Raw genomic sequence first — 19274 nt, forward strand, 5'->3', positions numbered from 1 at the left:
ATATTATAAGATGTCAGATCATATGAAATAAAGATTTAGGAAAAAAAACTCGTGTAATTCTTGTCACTCCACATTATATTTTTTACAGTCTTTTTCTTCGTTTTTCTTTCCTTTCTTTTTTCTTTTTGTACAATTAAAACAGTAAGTTATAATAGTGAGATGTATATCATGTAAGATAATCTATAAATAGATGAACAATTACATACAAGTCATACATTATTCACATTTTCTTTTTTGCTAATCTATAATAATATATACAATATATTACATAGACATTTTTATTTATATTATATTTCGACATAAAATAATATATTTTATCGTTTTGTTCATTTTTTTCGGCTTTTCTCGCAATTTTATTATTAATTTTTCTCGCAATTAATATTATTTTTCCATCAGCAAACAAGTATTTATTTTTTAATTTATTATTATTAATCAAGTTATAAGATTTTTAAAATTTTTCTTAACACAACATTAGTACCCTCTTTACAAACAATCCTGGCATAACAATATATGAAAAATTTATTTTGAGTTATTGCATCGAAATTTTCTTTATTGGTATTATATGGTTATATGGTTTTTTTACAATATTTTCAATTATATTCAATTAGTAATTCTCTATTTCATATTTTCATGTCTTAATAGTCAGTTTATTTTAATTATGATCAGAATTTATTTCACTGTATTTGATGTATGACACTTAAAATTGTCAAATTGATTTTGATGACATTATTTTTTTTTCTGATATATTCTATTGTTAGATTTATGGCGAATGAATAAATTATGCCATTTTATTTTCAATGTTATCACCAATAAATGCATACATGATGCAAAGCTTGATTGGATGTGGAATGCTAGTATGTGTGGTTTTTCGATCTTCCCTGCAATATGAATGAATAGAATGGTATAAAATATATTTATATCCTTCCGTAAATAAAAATCAATTTAATATTCTCTTTATTCTATTCATCTTCTATTTATGCAATATTTGTTGAAGCAAGCATTTATAATGCATGTTCCAAATATAAGCAAAAATGAATAGCCTATGATTTTTATAATACTTTATCATATCAAATAGTTTTAAATGATTATCATTCATGTCTATTTTTAATATTGTTATGGTTCCGCAACAGCTGTATTTTTGTCATAAAATGACTGCCAATAAATGTAAATGTACATGCATACATATACATACATATATTCCTATATATATATATATATATATATATATATATATATATATATATATATAAAATTTTATATACATATATGATTACTTGCAGACGAAATACATTTAACATTCTAACAAATATAATATTCAAAATCAATAGCAATTAACTATAGGAAAGAAATAATTAAAACTTTGTAGAAAGCAAAAATTTATATAAATATACAGGACAGTTTGAAAGACTTATATGCCTTGTTTGCATTGTTTTGATAAGATATATAAAGACTATATATTTTTTATAAAATAAAATTAAAATAGAGCAATTTATCAAATGTCCTAACTTTTTTCTATTTAAACACCTATCTATTAAAAAAGAAATAGTTATACCAAAGTGTCACATTCTTTAATTATTTGTTAATTATGTACATGCTGTGCTTGCTGAACATCATCCTCATTGTTATCGTCTCGTTTCGTGTACTGCGGCTTTTCGTAACCTTTTACGCACTGTTCTGTGATATGACAGGACACTATATCACTTCCTGGTACTTCAAACATGGGTTCCAAAAGTAAAGACTCCATTATCGCTCGTAAACCTCGCGCACCCGTTTTTCTTTCCATTGCCAAAGAGGCAATTGCGTTCAATGCGTCTATGTCAAACGTTAACTCCACCTGTGTATCGTGAAAATTGATATATAATTATTAAGCTGTAATTTAAAGACGGATTTAATTGGAAAAATAGAATTATTCAAATACCTTATCCATTGAGAATAACATCTGATATTGAGGAACAATAGCATTCTTCGGTTCGGTGAGAATTCTCGTTAGCATGTCCCTGTCGAGAGTGTGAAAAGGAACAAGTACGGGAAATCTGCCGACAAACTCTGGTATCATGCCGAAATCGATAAGATCTCTGGCCTCAACTTGTTGCAATAACATGTCCTTCTCTTTATTGTCCTTCTCGGTAGAAGGTGACATATTTGCGACATCGGCCAAAGTCGCCGCTCTTCTGCCCGGGCTCTCGGCTGCGGGCGTCGCGCCAAATCCAAGATATTTTTCTGATTTGCGTCGCGCGATTAGCCTGTCCAAGCCGCTGTAAGCGCCCGACGCAACGAAAAGAATATTCGTCGTGTCCACTTGTAACATCTCTCCGCGCAGCTTTCTCGAGCTATTCCTCTCTGGTACATTCACAATCGTTCCTTCTAACATTTTTAGCATTCCCTGCTGCACACCCTCGCCGCCCACGTCTCGCAATTGATGAATTCCAGGTATAGCTCCGATCTTGTCAACCTCATCCAAAAAGACGATGCCCATTTGAGCACGATCTACTACATAATTTGCGTCCTGAAGAAGCTTAGCTATGACACTTTCAATGTCCTCGCCAACGTAGCCCGCTTGTGTAAGAGTGGTACAATCACAGATAGCGAATGGAACGTCCAAACATTGCGCTATTGTCTGTGCTAGTAATGTTTTACCAGAACCTGTAGGACCAAGCAACAATATATTGCTCTTTTCTAATTTCAGCTGATGCTGCTTGCTATCTAATATAGCCGATCCAGGTGTAGTTTGACTGCTTGTCTTCTGCTCGCCTCCTGGATTGATAGTATGTTGAAATCCGACACCAGGAAATGGATTTCCAATACCCGATATATGCAGCAAATCTAAAGAGACAAATAAAAGTTTATAATAATTATATATTGTGTACTGTAATAATTTTTTCGAAAGTGCAACAAATTGTGAGAATATTGTTATTTCAAATCACAATTTATTTTATCAATCTCGTTTTTAGAAATTATATATTGAATTAATTTTTTAAATTATCTCGATTTCATAACAATATAAAATAAATTCTGATTAAAATATAAATTTCATAACACTGAAAAACTTCATAACATCGAGATATCACTATTTACGTGGCTTAGGACCTCTGTGAGTGAAGGGATGATTCGTTTCCTGCGTGCTGATCGGATTAATGTTGGTTTGCGCCTGCGAGTTTTGTACTGGTAGATTGTTATAAATTCGCTTGTAGTGATTGTAAACGGCAACACTTAACACTTTCTTAGCATATTCTTGACCCACAACATGTCCATTCAGATATTCAAATATCTAAAAATATCATTTTGCATTGTTGCAAAATATTTTTTCTCGTCCAGCTTAAGCATATTATTTAAAATATTGCTTTTGCTTTATTTTTAAAATATCTGCATAATTTTAAATTAAATAATCAAAATTATAATTACCTTTTTTGGAGGTGGAGGTGGTTTCCTGTAGAATCCTTGCTTACCATCTTCTGGTCTCAGCGCTTCTTTCAAACTCCTTTTTGAATCAATCTCTGACAGTACAACAAAGAAATGATGGCACTTCTCACACTTGACAAATCTTGTAGATGCTGTATTATTCGCAAAAATGGTTTAACGCTATATTAGAACATAATATTAATATTGCAAAAGTACAGATATTTTAATATATAAGCTAAGATGTAAGAATTTATAGCAATTTTAAGTCTGATTGCTTTTATATTATAATTATCTTTCTCATCTATATCATTGCAGCAATTTTACTTACATACAAATGTCTCAACATGAGTACAAGGATCTCCACATTTTGGACAGGTGAGCGTGCTCTTTTTTCCACCACCAGTGCCATTACTAGTAGATCCACTAGATGTGGTAGTATTTTTGGAAGGTGGTGTAGGTTCGGTTGGAGTTTTTGCTAAGCTGCTGCTAATTGTCAAAGCTCTACTAGCCACAACAATTCTCACAATTTTATGTACTATGCAACAAATAATCTCACATTAGATTTGTTCTCTTATAAATGATAGCATTCACCAATTTATAGTCCAATAGAGCACAAAAAATACATATATAGAAACTATTTACAAACAATACTCACCATGATTGTTGACATGATTAGAGGACACCAATCGACCCGCGCTAATCAAGCAACAACGTACGCTACTCATATCAGCGAATTTCAGCGCAAATAAAAGAGAGAAATATGAAAGACTCGATTATCTTGGACGTTCCGATTATGTGAATCTAAAATCAAAGAAGTATTTTCTTGCGTATTGCTGAATATTGTGATATAAGTATGTCTAAATCGATGGCTGCGCTTGCGTTTGCGAAATAACACGAGTGACGAAATGTATAGCTATTGTTTACTATATGTCAAAATACGAGATCTTCGCGAAACATTTTTTATCCCTGTTGATTATCTCCGTCGTTTTCAACGTTTTCTCGTGCTGGATTCATACTCGACGCAATTCTGTGAGATGATTGAAAAATGCGCGAAACTCCAACCGAGATGAGACTTTTGTGCGATAGCCGAAATTCTGCTACGTCGCCACAGATTGGCAAATCGCACAAGGACGCGCGATAACACAGCAAAAAAAATGCAATAAACGCATAGAAATATCGATGATACAAGAGAGAGACGGAAGGAGAGAGAAAGAGATAGACGCGAAAATGCATCTCCACGGCTGTTGACCGACAAATCGATTCACACTCGCTCGCATCTTACCCAAATTTTTAATATAAAATGCGACAAAAACGTCAATGCCGCGAACGGCACAACACAGCTCAAATACATACGAGAATACTCGGGATTTTTTCAATCAAATCGCGCCCTCTCGCGCGATTTCGCTGACTCGTTTCATGTCACGATATTCGCGGACGCAACCCATTATGCGAGGTGGTGTGGTGGTGCAACCTAGACCTTTTAGCGGGGAGCACACACTTTTGCATAAGCGCATAACCATAAACATAAAGAAATTGATTGGTCCACAAATGTATGCATAAGAAAATGAACCAATCAATTTCCTTATGCTTATTGTTATGCGCTTATGCAAAAGTGTGTGCTCCCGCTTTCTCCTATCACATCCTCCTGTCAGTTACATACATACACATATGATGTGTGGTACATGAATTGACATCACACGCACTCATATATTTATATAATTATGCTTCTCGAAGTTAGACACATATATCACATTTGTGTATATATATTATATATTATTGAAATTATAAAGAGTTTTTTTTTTTTCAAATTTATCAAGTTTGTTTTATATTCATATATTGTAAATGCAAATTAGTAATATTGTAATATTAATCACATTTTTTATTTATACTTTTAAAAAGAAATAAAAAGAAAATATACTCAGATTTCTTTCTCATGGAAAAAAAGAGAAATAAAAATGAAGAGGAGAAATAAATTATTTTTAAAAATCTGCAGAGTTTTTTCAAGAACAAAAAGTTTTACATAAAAGAAGAACTTTTTCTTTACATTTTCATTTTTGTTTTTTATTATATAGATTTAAATTGTCCCTCTCTCCGATTCATCGTCAGTTGTACTTCCTTCTCTCTCATATATTTCTATTTCTCTAAATTATTCTTCGATGAAATTGTTTCGCCTATCAATATACATATGTGTGTGATTCATATGCATGTGCAGAAGTGTGTATATAAGAAGATATATGACGCAAAAAGAAAAAAAATTATACATCACATTCTCCCCTCTTCTCTCAGGTGATCGTCTAATATAAAAAGAATCGAGGTTTCTGTCAAACAATTGTGCAAATATTTTTTGTTATCTCGTAATTGGAATTGTGTCTTTAGCATTCAACGGAATTAACCAGACATATCTCTTTTCATTGAGATAAATCCAATCGTGTACGTTATATGAAAGAAAACCTCCTTTAATTTGATGTAATTCTTTGCGGTAGGAGGATAAATTCAAATTTATACATACATTATATATATATATATATATATATATATATATATATATATATATATATGTATAGTTTTTCAAATTTTTCAGTGGCCGATAAGATTGTGTACATGTGTGTGTATGTGTGGCATAGTATATACACGCGATGCGATGAAAATATATCAAGTCGTATCGCGAAAAGCTATTGCGAATGATCTGTTATCGTAACCTTCATCGTATAATATCGTAATTTATAATAACGCTATACGTCTTTTGCGTCACTTTTTATTAATACAAAATTTTATATAAATTTTATAAAGATTAGTAATAAATCGATAAGAGATATAGGAAAATAAATTATTGAAAATGCATGAATGATAGTGAGAGTGGTTTTTTTACATATATATTTTTTTATATCGTGCATATGAGAAGACTTATCAGTGATTGCACAATTAAATGATATATTTTTTATAATGTATTCTATATATTATATTTTATATAGATTCTATTACAGAAATTTTGAAGAAACAGACCTCCATTGGAAGTGATCAAGATATTTATATTTATTAGGGGAAAGTTATGCTAATATAACAAATTTAATTGTATTAAGAAAAATCGAATTGTAAATTTGACTTGATATATTGTCAATATTATGGCTCTCCAACATTCAATAAATACAGGCAATAGCAATTTGGATTCTAAGATCATTGAATGGCTGCAATGGAATAAGGTATTTCTTCTAATAAACTAGATGCACATATTTTATTTAAAAATATGATTATCTATTACACTATTGATTATATTTGAATTTAAAAAATTTTTGTATTTGACACTACAGGATCCAAAGGCAAAAGATGAGATATTTAAATATTTAAATAATGGAGATATTAAAATATTATCAAAATTGTTCCTCCAAAGACTTGAATTTGGGACCGCAGGTCTTAGAGGCCGTATGGGACCTGGTTATAGCCAAATGAATGATTTAGTTATTGTGCAGACTGGTCAAGGATTAACAAAATATTTGATGGATACCATATTTGATGTGTCACAGAAAGGCATTGTTATAGGATATGATGGGCGTTATAACAGTAAAAGGTAAACTATTTATATATAATATTTGTATTAAAATTCAATTTGTATATGTGACATTAAGGAATAATTTAATTTTCAGGTTTGCTAAATTAACTGCTGCAATTTTCATAGCTAATAGCATTAAAGTTTATTTGTTTTCCAAAATCTGTCCCACACCATTTATACCTTTTACCATATTGAAATACAAATGCGCAGCTGGGATCATGGTCACTGCGTCTCATAATCCAAAAGATGATAATGGATATAAAGTGTATTGGCAAAATGGAGCACAGATTATTTCACCTCATGATAAAAAAATTCAAAGTTATATTCTTAACAATCTTGAACCACTTGAATCCTCATGGAATGTGAATGAAATCTATAGTAGTTCTTATTATAAAGATCCAAGAGATGATATTGTGCGACTTTATTATCAAGATTTAAAGGAAACAGTTCTATATCCTGAAGTTAATAAAAATACTTCATTGAAATTTACATATACTGCTCTGCATGGTGTCGGATATGAATATATGATTGCTGCATTTGAGGCAGCAAACTTCAAGGTAATATCCTCACAACTCAAAACACAATTCTTCATATACTTATTTAGCTATTTTTTTCTTACTTAGATACTCTTATTTATTTCAGCCATTTATAACTGTAGAGGAACAGAAATTGCCAGATCCAGAATTTTCAACAGTAAAGTTTCCAAATCCAGAAGAAGGGAGTGCTCTTGATCTTAGTATAAAGTTAGCAAATGAAAGCGATTCGTCTATAGTACTTGCTAATGATCCAGATGCTGACAGACTTGCATGTGCGATGAAAACAAAAAAGTTTGTAAATTCAGGTGTTATAAATTCAGGTGTTAAATAGCAAAATATATATTTGACAATCTTTATAGCGGGGAATGGCATGTCTTCTCTGGAAATGAACTTGGTGCATTATTAGGTTGGTGGATGATCCACACTTATCAAGTTTTACACCCTGATGTTGATATGAGTAATACATATATGCTAGCATCAACTGTTTCCAGCAAAATCTTAGCTTCAATGGCCAAGAAAGAAGGTTTTAATTTTGAGGTTCGTGCATTTGTATGTGTATATAATAAAAAGAGAAGAAAAAAAAGAGAAAATATCGGTTTGCCTTAAATCTAATGAAAATATTTTTCTTTCTTGACAGGAAACTTTAACAGGTTTCAAGTGGATGGGTAACAAAGCTATTGAGTTGATGAAGAAAAATAAGAAAATTTTATTTGCGTATGAAGAAGCTATAGGTTTTATGTGTGGCTCCAAAGTCCTAGATAAAGATGGTATCAGCGCTGGTGTACATGTGGCTGAATTAGCAGCTTATCTTGAAACAATAGATTTAACCTTACTAGACAAATTGCAAGAAATATATCAAGAGTATGTTAAACTGTGTATTAATTAAAGCTTAAAATATGCTTTATAATATACTATAAAATAAATTAGAATTCTGATATATATAGGTATGGTCATCATATCTGTGACAATTCTTATTGGATATGTCACGACTCGGATGTTATTAAAGCGATATTTGAACGACTGAGGAATTATTATAACAAACCAAATACAGTGAGTATTATTTTAATTTTTATATTTTAGAAAGGTTTTCTTTACGTAAATACTTAGAAAAACAGAGTACTCTAATTTTTACTCATTTATCTATACTATCTTAACTTACATGGAAAAGAATGATATATATTTATAAGAATATACTTTAGCTACTTTTGCTATATTGTATATATATATATATTCATAAATTTCAAAAATAATATTCATAATTATATTTAATTGGAAAATATAAATATTTTTATAAGAAAAAAAATTATATATCTATATCTACATCACATGCATATATAAAAAAAATTACAAAGTTAAGTTTTCGATACCAGTTTTTTATATCTCATAATTTCTATCATTATGACATAGTCAACTGTTTGATATGCAGCTAATGTATTCTGATTTGCATCTAATGGTATATGCTTACAAGATCGACAAGTATATGTGATGCATGAGATAGCATATAAACTGGCTAACCACTTTAAAATGATAAAGTCCAAGCGCTGGCCGAGGTATTTGTGCATGTGTCATTCTAGGAGACAGTTACGTCGTTTTATTGCTACTCTCGTGATAAAATATCAACAAACATAATAAAATGTAAACATAAAAAATGCAAAACATATACGTGGTATATGTAGAATTAGTAATGATATTTAGTAAAAAAAGTTTTTTGTTTGAACGTATATTTTTATCTTTTGCACACATAATTGATAATAAATTTGTGCTGTAATGATAAGTAAGAGGTCTAATAACAATATCAAACAAAAATTATTTCTAACAAGATTTGGTAAAAATTGTGTTTTTTTTTCTTTCTTTTATATAATGCTTATTAAGATGACACAAAATAATGTCTGCAATAAATATGTAAATATGGCTGCTATAATATTGCCACTTTTACCATCTGTGCTTCTTGTCATTTTGTTTATTCCATTAATACAATCATTATATCACCTCACACTATTTTTTGTGGAGGAAACAGAAATAAATGAAATGTAAGTATATTTCATAATTATACTTTTTTCGTGTAAGTTACTTTGGATTATTATATATTAATTTTAAAATATTAATTGTTTGTGTGAGTTTTTCTATTACATTCTTGCATTTTAAAAATAAACTTTACCATAATAATAAACAAAAAAGTTATTAATGCAAGTGTAAAGAATGTCTCGTTCTCGTGTTCGTGTCTCGATTAAAATTATATTGTGCGATTAAGGTCTTCATTTCTTTGCTATTGTTTCTCATGAAAATTTTAATGTAATTTCTTATAGTATCCAACCGGAATTCTGGAAGGCAAATATACAATAATCGGTGTTCGGGATTTAACAACAGGATATGACAATACAAAACCTAATGATAAAGCAGTCCTGCCTGTATCAAAATCTAGCCAGATGATTACATTTACATTCAAAAATGGATTAGTCACCACTTTAAGAACTAGTGGCACAGAGCCTAAAATAAAATATTACAATGAATTATGCGGATTACCTGGAGAGTAAGTTCTTTAGAAATACTTTGTAAGATAATTAATCTTATTCCCCCTCTTCCCTTCTTATTTAATATTGATAATGATATATTTAATATATTTTAACATAGAGGATATATAGATATATAGATACATATATATATATATATATATATATATATATATATATATATATATATATATATAATTCCAAAAGAATGTTTTTTTAATAACGGATTCTGTAATTATTTTGGTTTTGATCACTTAAAATTTTTCCTAAATGAAAATATTAAAAAAAATTATTTTTTATAAGTTTCCAATTTTCTCTTTCGATCATATATCCATGTAAACTTCAAATTAAAATTCTATTAAATTCCTTGAATTAAAATTAAGTAAATTAAGAAAAATATAGTTTTATGAAATTTTTTAATTCCACAAAATTTAATTTGTAAAAAGCTTTTTTTTAATCACTTATAATTCAGAAATAAATGAGCTCAACATTTTCAATCAGGAAAGATCATCTCCAAATTGACTAAAGAAACTGCTATTATACAATATCTCGATAGTTTGGGACACCTTGTGTATTAAGAATTGTGATATTCATATCTAAAAAAGTTTATATTATTATTGCATTGTTTAATATAATAAAATTTTAATTTAGAGATTTAACTAAACTGAAGAACATCCTCAAAGAGATGGTATCAGCTATTGTCATAGAATTTCTTCAACCTGAAATTAATGGACTTATTGCTCGTGAAGAATAAATTATAATAATAATGTGTTATGATAACATGTTACATATGGATTGATTTATACAAATCCTTAGAATGCAATGTCAAAATAGGTCAGGTATGTTATTCTATGAATCTTGTGCTGTAAATTGTTTCAAATATGTTCAATGTAAAATTTTATTCAAACTTTGAATATTACTATTATATTATAAGTTTATAGTGCATTTGCGATGCAGTAATTTAATTAAGGAATGAAGGAATAATCAATTTTATATTTTTGTTAAAATTGTTGAAGAAAAATTAAGTCATACAACCCAAGTTACATTCATGTATTTTGTCTATTTTTATAATTATCATATCAATTTACAAAAATAATCCATAGAAAAATAATCAAAATACTATTTTTATATTTAATTTTGCAAAAATTAATAAAAAAAATCAGAATCAATTAAAAAACAAGCAATAAATAATAATTTAATAATTATAGTTTTAACAATGCAGCAAAATTTAATTATTAATGATTATAATAAGTAATAAACCGATGTAAATCATTAAAAAGATGTTATACATGTAACAATAATTTGTTTCTATACACAAGTATTCTTCTACTACTCATAGAACATTAAAATTTTATAGAAATTATATTAAAATATTAAAGTAGTAAAATTTTTTTTCTAAAATAATGCGAAAACAGATTGTGCCAAATGGTTGCTATCAAATAGCAAAACGGCTACAAAATTGGCACAGAAAATGTTATTAAAATAAATTTAAATAATACAAAATGGATAAAATAAAAAATATTCCTGTATGCATTTTTGAGGCCATGTTTTGAAGGACTTTGCGTTCTTCTTTTGTTTATTTTTTTTTTTAATAAAATTTTGATACAAAAAAAAATTATATGCAACAGGAAAAATTTATTCGACTCTGCCTTGCCCTGCCTTTCGTCAGATTGCAGTTCACTGTTTACCATTATTTGGATCACTCAAATTTCGTCAAGGGTGCGTTCCAAAATCTTACTCATGAGGTAGAATTTTTAGTTGACCAATCAGGACAAAGAAATCTTTATTTTTTTTTATTCTGATTGGTCAATCAAACGCTATGTTATCTAGGAGTAGAATTTCCGAACGCACTATCATACTCCAATGCAAGTATATATATATATGTATATATATTCATGCGGTTTTGTTATCGTGGTCCTGTGAGTTATCTGTCATTTCTGATATTGATCATCGATCACATATCCGAATTATCCGTAAATCGGCCGGAAAGTACTATTATAGTCTAAACGTCACAACGGAATAAATTGCTTCGCGAGCCATCACCATCACACGCACACCTATCCTGTATCATTCCGCGTAGATCCGCTTTATACAAGTGTATCAACACTCCACCCACGAGTGCAGTCGCAGTTATTTGCGAAATAATGCATTCGCAGTTGTCAAGACGTTTGTAAGACACCGCGAGTCCAGAGCGATTTTCATAATTCGTGCGTAATTCGTTTGAACATGTCTTCGCGACGGAATAATGAGCAGAAAGTAACTGGTTCGAATTCGGAGTTTACACATATATTCCAGAAGCTTCAGGTATATGAATGTTGCTCTCTCTAAGGTCAAGCGACTAAGCTCTTGCTCTCTTCAAAAGATTTATATTTTAAATATATAGCTATTTTTTGTATGCATCTATAGACAATATAATATAAATAATTACTTTTTCCTTGAATAATAATCAGGATTTATAATAATTTCCAATTTATAGTTTTGCAGATAATATATACATTCAGCTAAATATAAAAGTTCACAATTTATATCTGTCGGAAATAATACAAGCTGATCTATAGATTGGCAAATAATATTTTTTCGTATTTAATGCAAATTATTTTATATTCTATATCTTCCCTCTTTTGGTGAATTTATTATGCTATCATCATGACCACAATACCACTGACTGATAAGCAGCTTCATCAACTGGTGAGTTTAGAGATTATGTTACTGTATATGTATATTGGGGATGTAACAATTATCTTATATCCTGAATGAATTGAAAGTCGTATAGATGATATATTGAGTCCCTATTTTAAGAATTATACAACAAAATCTTGCTTTAGATGAATAATACTGAAATTTATATGATTTATACTTAAATTTAATTTAATTTCTTGAATTATTAAACCTCATCATAGATTTATATTTATTGTTTGTAGAGTATTAGTATCGGAAAAGCTGTAAATTCAACAGAAACCCCTGTGAAAGAAAAACATGTGCGAAGTATCCTTTTTTACTTTTACTAGAAAATCTGCTAACCAATAACTCTTTTTATTAGTTAAATGAGATTTTTTATTTTATTTGTTAATATTATATAAATAAATATATAAATAAATTTGTCAAAAATAAAATTTAGTGAAAAGAAAATTCTATGTGTAAAAAATCATATAATAAAAATTATTTCAAGAAAAACTGAAATAATTTTTAGAATTATTAGTTCTTAGTTCTTAATTTGTTTTATTAGAGCACAATTGTAACTAATCAAGATATCATTTCTTTGCTTTAAAATATGTGCAGTCTTATATTTATTATTATAATGAATATAAATCTAAAAGAAAAAAAGAAGAGTTCCTTATAAATAAATAGGTGCAATTATTGGTACATATCGAGAAAAAAGCGGTTCCATTTTCTGGACGTATATGTTGAGACAACCGTTACAAGAGAATCAGATTGTTGCATGGAAATTTTGTCATGTTCTGCACAAAGTATTACGTGAGGGACATCCTCGAGTTATCGTCGATTCTCAGCGATATCGTGGCAAGTTGGAAGATATTGGGAAACTGTGGCAACACCTTAAAGAGGGCTATGGGCGTCTCATACAATTGTATACAAGACTATTAATCACTAAATTAGATTATCATAAACGGAATCCGCGCTTACCTGGAAATTTGCAAGTAACACCAGAGGAACTAGAGGCAATTGGAGAAAATGATATTAATGTATAGTGAGTTTCATTTTTCTCTACAACTCGATTGAATATATCGACGATATATATACACACACACACGCACGACGATATATACATCTAATTTATTTTTATAGCTTCCAGATGTCTGTTGAAATGTTTGATTACATGGATGACATCTTGAATTTACAGCATGCAGGTAATAGATTGCTATCAAATTATCTCATATTTATAACGTCTCACATTGTTCCTCTTTGATATAAAAATCTTCCATATAGTGCATTTATCGAACTCTTTACCAAAATTACAGTTTTCGGTTCATTGGACTTGTCGCGATCTAATTCGATGACACCCTGCGGACAATGTCGACTTGCACCTTTGATCCCGTGTATTCAGGATGCTTCGCAGCTGTACGATTGTTGCGTGAAAATCTTGTTCAAGCTTCACGGTGCCCTCCCGGCGGACACGTTGACCGGACATCGCGATAGATTTTCGAAGCAGTTTCATGAGTTGAAGAGCTTTTACAATACCATCAAACATATGCAGTATTTTAAACATTTAATAGCAATTCCATCGTTACCCGAGGTAATGCTTCGTTCAATTATTGATTGATATAATTAACAATGTGAGAATTTGTCGCGGTATGTGGCGTATATAAAATTTCTTTGCATTTTAGAACCCACCTAACTTTTTGATACAAGCTGAACTAAGAACGTACGTCACGCCGATAGTAGTACTTCCACCCGAAGAACCCATAGACAACGAGACTGCCATAGAGAACCTTATTGATACGTCTGATACAGGATCATTCACGGGCGATCAATTAGATTCTACGAATACAAGAAATGGCTCGATATCACCTGATGCTCTTGCGGAAAGGTATAGAATTTACGTCTATTTTCTTCTTATCAATCTCTGCTTTTTTCTTTTTTTTTTTGACATAAATTGGAAAACGGATAAGATAGCATAGATAGCATAGATATTTACGTACATTTTTTTAAATATAAATTGGATAAAATATATCTAAGATATAATATTTTTTTAAAGATAAACTAGATATATATATAAGATAATACATATCAATTAATAGTATAGCAATAATATACTCAATTTAATAGTATAGCAGACTTTTCCTTCTTCCTAGATTCTGTAATGCCAAGCTTAATACTAGCAGTGAATATTAGTTTTGAATGAGATTTATAAGACCAAGTCAAGATGAGAATGCGAAAACAAAAATATCAATTATTTGAAATTTTTGAAACATATTTAGCAGTGGAAATGTATGAATTATCCTTTATATACTCTTCTTCAGCTTTTTTTTTTACAAATAATTCTTTAAAATGTTTCTTTTGTGACTTGTATAATGATATATAAGATGTTTATACATATGCCTAAAAAATTATAATGCATTTTAGAATTAGTAATTTAAAACTTTTTTTTTACTTATAAATATATATTTTTTCAGAGATAGTCTTATTGATCATTTGTATCAAGTAAATGGTCGCCAAAGGCAAGAAATAAATCGATTTTTAATAGAGCATCAACAAATAATTGCAGATCTTAGAAGTCGCGTTCTAGAACTGGAATCAACACTATCTTCTAAGGTAAGCTTACTGTCTTTTAAGATAAGCTTACACAACTTTAATAATTGCAATCTGTTTTATCAACTTACATCGTGCAAATATTTTAGAGCAATGAAATCGTAACAGAGAAACAAACTTGTCAAAAATTAATGAAGGAAAATTTGATTATATTAGAAAGATTTCAAGAAATAGAAGGTTGGTGAAATTTTAATTTGTAATGTTTTTATGATTATTATTATTTGTTTTTGCTTCTTAGAAATTATATAGTTTAGCATATTTCTATGTATCTATTTTTATGTATCTTTTTAAGGAAAAAATGAAGTTGTAGAGGAAAAATTCAAAAAGCTAAAGGATGTTTATTCAAAGTTGAGAGAAGAACATATCAATTTGATTCGAAAGGTATGTATTTGATATTGATGACAATAAAAGATTATCTATCTTATTTACAATATTATCTATTATACATGAAGAAAGCTGAATTGGAAAAAGAATTGGGAGGACTGAAGATATCACGAGAGCAATCTGAACGTCGGATGTTGAAGGCTGAGGAACGACTGCAGGAATTACTTCAAGGACAAGGATCGGCAGAACAGGAAGCACAAAAAGTGATGCAAGCACGCAAAGATTTAGAGGATGTTAGAAAGAGACTAGACGCCGCCCAAACCGAAAATTTGGTAAGTAAAAATTTTTAATTGACATTTCATTCTGTGTTCTATCATACGTGCATTAATAAGAAAATTCATTATACTGTTACAGGCATTAGCAGCAAAAATAGATTTTATTACGTCCGAAAAGACAGTTTTGGAAGGGGATCTTCATGACTTATTGGTGCAAAAAGAGGAGCTGGATTTGCGAATAGTAAATTTAGAAGCTGATGGCGAACGATATCGCAATCAAGTAAAAACGGATGCCAATACAGCTTTATTTGATTTATTATGTGAGTATTATAATAAAGTGTAATAAAGTGTAATAAAGTATAATAATTGACTTCACCCGATAATTTTATTAAAATCAGTTAAATGGTATTGCACAAAGAAAATTGTATTCATGTTATATTAGTGAATGCTATATCGGAAGCGGAATCCATTTTACATCATGCAATGCACGCTATCGACAATCCAGCCATATCTGCATTAACCTGTACGCCCGACTATCTCGGAAACTTATTGGAGCCGACAGAAAAATCATTAAACGATTTAGAGGAGGCTTACAACAATTATATATCCGATACAACGAAGGGAAAAGCTCTGATTCGCACCGCTATACACGGCGCATACTTTCTGGCTCTCTATTTGATATATGCAAAATCCACTTCGAACACATCAACGGATATCGGTTTAGCCGATCGTAAGTTTTTCGTGATTATATGATAGCAATTTAAATATTGATAGATATTGAGAAAGCATAAAAAAAATTGATATTATTTAGTTAGTAAGTTAGTTTAAAATAAATTACGAGATTTTCGATTTTAAAATATGTGAACAATTTTCAACACTTTATAAGATTTGTTGCAATATTTTTATAGGATTTGCAGACGAATGCAAACAATTAGGTTCGCAAGGTTTAATTATATTGAGTTATATTAAAGAAAAGTCCTCGATGACTATAGTACAAATTGCGAATGTCAAAAGTCAATTACAAAAGATTTCATCTCTCGTAAATGCATTATCGACTACTCAAAATAACGTGGAAGTTATTGGAAGTTTGGTGGAAAATGAGTTGCAAAGTATGGATAAAGCTATAGAAGAAGCAGTTGCAAGAATACAGGTACTTATTAAAAGCATATTTATGCAAGAAAAGCAAAACATGCATGGAAAAGGATGAATAATTCATTTTTATATGATTTACCTTTAATAGGATATGTTGGATAAATCACGCGCGGCGGACTCAGGTCTAAAGTTAAAAGTGAATGAACAGATCTTGGATTCTTGTACAGAACTAATAAAGTTTATAAGGAAATTAGTGCAAAGATCTCGCTTGTTACAGAAAGAGATTGTGGAACAGGGAAGGGTATGACAAATTTACTTCAGTATTTGTTTATGTTGACGCGCAGATATAAAGTGTAACATTATTAGATAATATTACACTTTATTGCCATCGAAAAAATTGGGGAATGTTAACAATACTTCATTTAGGGAACCGCTTCGGTCACCGAATTTTACAAACGCAATCATCAATGGTCTGAGGGGCTTATTTCGGCAGCGAAGGCAATTGCCATGGGTGCAAACTTTTTGCTGTAAGCATAGTTGTCTAGCAATTTCTTTTTTTTAATTATGTTTTTTTTACATATGTCAATATATATATTACATATGGAAATATATGTATTTTTTTATGTATTGTTACAGAGAAGCAGCAGATAAAGTTGTATTGGGCAATGGTAAATTTGAACAATTGGTTGTTGCTTCACAAGGGATTGCGGCATCTACCGCACAATTGGTAGTTGCCAGCAGAGTTAAAGCTGATAGAAACAGTACTAACTTAACTGAACTCTCCAAGGCTTCGAGAGAAGTGACACAGGCTACAGCAAATGTAGTTGCGACTGTTAAAAGTTGCAATCATCTTGTCGAGGAAAATGGTAGTTGATTTGAAAATGTATTTAACTATATTATTTTATATCATATAACATTGTTTGTTAATATCATTTTATTCAAAATTGCGTAGAAGATTTGGATATGTCTAATCTCAGCTTACATCAGGCTAAGAGATTAGAAATGGAGGCGCAAGTTCGAATTTTGGAATTGGAACAAGCTCTGGAAACTGAAAGATTACGTTTAGCTGCTCTTCGACGTTATCATTATCAGCTCGATGGTGACAACGAGGCATAGGCAAGTAATGGATTGAGTTTAGATGAAAAATTCACGAAAATTGTATGTAGATAAAAAATTATAGCAGTCATGTAAATTAGTTTACTAAACTAACTAAATGTCGCGCAGAAGATAGTTTCTTCGTTATCAGATACGAAACTTATTCATTTAGTCTCAGCATTTATGTATCATGCATATTACACATTTCTCAAAGATCAATAATAATTTTCTAATCTATTATGGAAATTGATTGTGAATGTACTTTATTGAATGACGCTCAAATATATTTACATTTATCAGCTACATATCGAAATAATTTATATTATGTCATTTTTAATCTAAAATTTGATATATAACTTATTTCATGTCATCTCTTATTGAATTATATCGAGCATTTATGAGATAAAGTACATTTTGTAAAGAAAATAATGTAATGAGCAATGAAATTCAAAATGTCCAAGTTTTTATTACATTTGGAATAATTTTACAAGAGAATCATGTTTTTTCCTAAGAAAATAATGAGTATATATATATATATATATATACTTAAAAAGAATTGTCAAGTAGTCCATATATCTAAAACTTTAAACTTATAAAGATATTAACTCTTTAGTGTATAAAGTGCTCTTTTGTTTTCTATTAAGCAGATAATTTGTATGTTGTGTATCAATTAATTTAAGCTTTAAAGAGCACAATTTTTATTTTCATCGGCGAGAGATTTCAAAATACCGAATGTATAAGATGTATATACGCGACGCGTATATAAAACTTTAACACAAAATTCCTTTAACAGTCTTACCAAAGTTATTTTGTGAACACACTTTTCTCAATAAATTATCGAGAATTATCTGTGTGCTAATTTTCGTGTAAGTTAGTATACATGCAACTATATTAGTATATATACATATTTTTTTTATTTGTTATTTTATATAATGATCACGTGAATCACACGAACATTTTGTCGCGAGAATTTTAAATAAATCGAAACACAAAGTCGTCCCTCTCTTTTTCTTTGTACAATCTCTCGAAATACCATGTTATATCTACTGATTCTGTATTACCATCAATACGTTATAGCATTTACAATTCTCTACTATGCCGTTGTTATTTTATCTTAAAAATTATATCGCACTCGATATTAATAGATAATGGCTATAATAAAAATTACAAAAGATTTATAGGACTCTCGTATCTACAAATTCCGCTGCAATTAATAAAAACACGGAGC

The 19274-nt window shown here is 29.7% G+C and overlaps 3 protein-coding genes across 11 annotated transcripts; 2 read left to right on the plus strand and 1 right to left on the minus strand.

Annotated features, from left to right (window-relative positions):
* Window positions 1-56: 56 nt before the first annotated feature.
* Window positions 57-4904, minus strand: LOC126855545 (ATP-dependent Clp protease ATP-binding subunit clpX-like, mitochondrial). Of its 6 annotated transcripts, none has more exons than XM_050603313.1 (8): window positions 4753-4904; window positions 4055-4200; window positions 3728-3934; window positions 3403-3551; window positions 3076-3268; window positions 1919-2823; window positions 1592-1834; window positions 57-878 (listed from the first exon to the last, which is right to left on the minus strand). In XM_050603313.1, exons 2-8 carry the CDS (start codon window positions 4122-4124, stop codon window positions 852-854), a joined length of 1794 nt encoding a protein of 597 aa, XP_050459270.1. In that variant the 5' UTR covers window positions 4125-4200; window positions 4753-4904; the 3' UTR covers window positions 57-851. The 6 variants fall into 6 exon arrangements, with proteins under 6 accessions (XP_050459270.1, XP_050459272.1, XP_050459267.1 ...); XM_050603315.1 differs by having other exon boundaries at window positions 3088-3268; window positions 4682-4804; XM_050603310.1 differs by having other exon boundaries at window positions 4682-4804.
* Window positions 4905-5589: 685 nt separating this feature from the next.
* On the plus strand, window positions 5590-11271 carry LOC126855544 (glucose 1,6-bisphosphate synthase). 3 transcript variants are annotated; one of them, XM_050603309.1, is made up of 10 exons: window positions 5590-5685; window positions 6384-6599; window positions 6708-6964; window positions 7041-7503; window positions 7589-7773; window positions 7842-8019; window positions 8120-8343; window positions 8427-8532; window positions 9789-10012; window positions 10644-11271. In XM_050603309.1, the coding sequence occupies exons 2-10, from the start codon at window positions 6522-6524 to the stop codon at window positions 10744-10746; spliced, it is 1818 nt and encodes a 605-aa protein (XP_050459266.1). In that variant the 5' UTR covers window positions 5590-5685; window positions 6384-6521; the 3' UTR covers window positions 10747-11271. The 3 variants fall into 3 exon arrangements, with proteins under 3 accessions (XP_050459266.1, XP_050459265.1, XP_050459264.1); XM_050603308.1 differs by lacking the exon at window positions 5590-5685 and adding an exon at window positions 5692-5829; XM_050603307.1 differs by lacking the exon at window positions 5590-5685 and adding an exon at window positions 6015-6115.
* A 599-nt stretch (window positions 11272-11870) lies between these two features.
* Window positions 11871-19042, plus strand: LOC126855541 (huntingtin-interacting protein 1-related protein). 2 transcript variants are annotated; one of them, XM_050603302.1, is made up of 18 exons: window positions 11871-12296; window positions 12669-12680; window positions 12914-12977; window positions 13341-13698; window positions 13797-13858; window positions 13970-14244; window positions 14336-14538; window positions 15125-15263; window positions 15350-15437; window positions 15553-15641; window positions 15713-15916; window positions 15999-16179; window positions 16302-16589; window positions 16768-17009; window positions 17100-17252; window positions 17378-17478; window positions 17588-17817; window positions 17904-19042. In XM_050603302.1, exons 1-18 carry the CDS (start codon window positions 12219-12221, stop codon window positions 18065-18067), a joined length of 2931 nt encoding a protein of 976 aa, XP_050459259.1. In that variant the 5' UTR covers window positions 11871-12218; the 3' UTR covers window positions 18068-19042. The 2 variants fall into 2 exon arrangements, with proteins under 2 accessions (XP_050459259.1, XP_050459260.1); XM_050603303.1 differs by having other exon boundaries at window positions 11872-12296; window positions 12469-12680.
* Window positions 19043-19274: the final 232 nt, after the last annotated feature.

This window comes from Cataglyphis hispanica, chromosome 16, assembly GCF_021464435.1.
Source record: "Cataglyphis hispanica isolate Lineage 1 chromosome 16, ULB_Chis1_1.0, whole genome shotgun sequence".
Lineage (NCBI taxonomy): Eukaryota > Metazoa > Arthropoda > Insecta > Hymenoptera > Formicidae > Cataglyphis > Cataglyphis hispanica.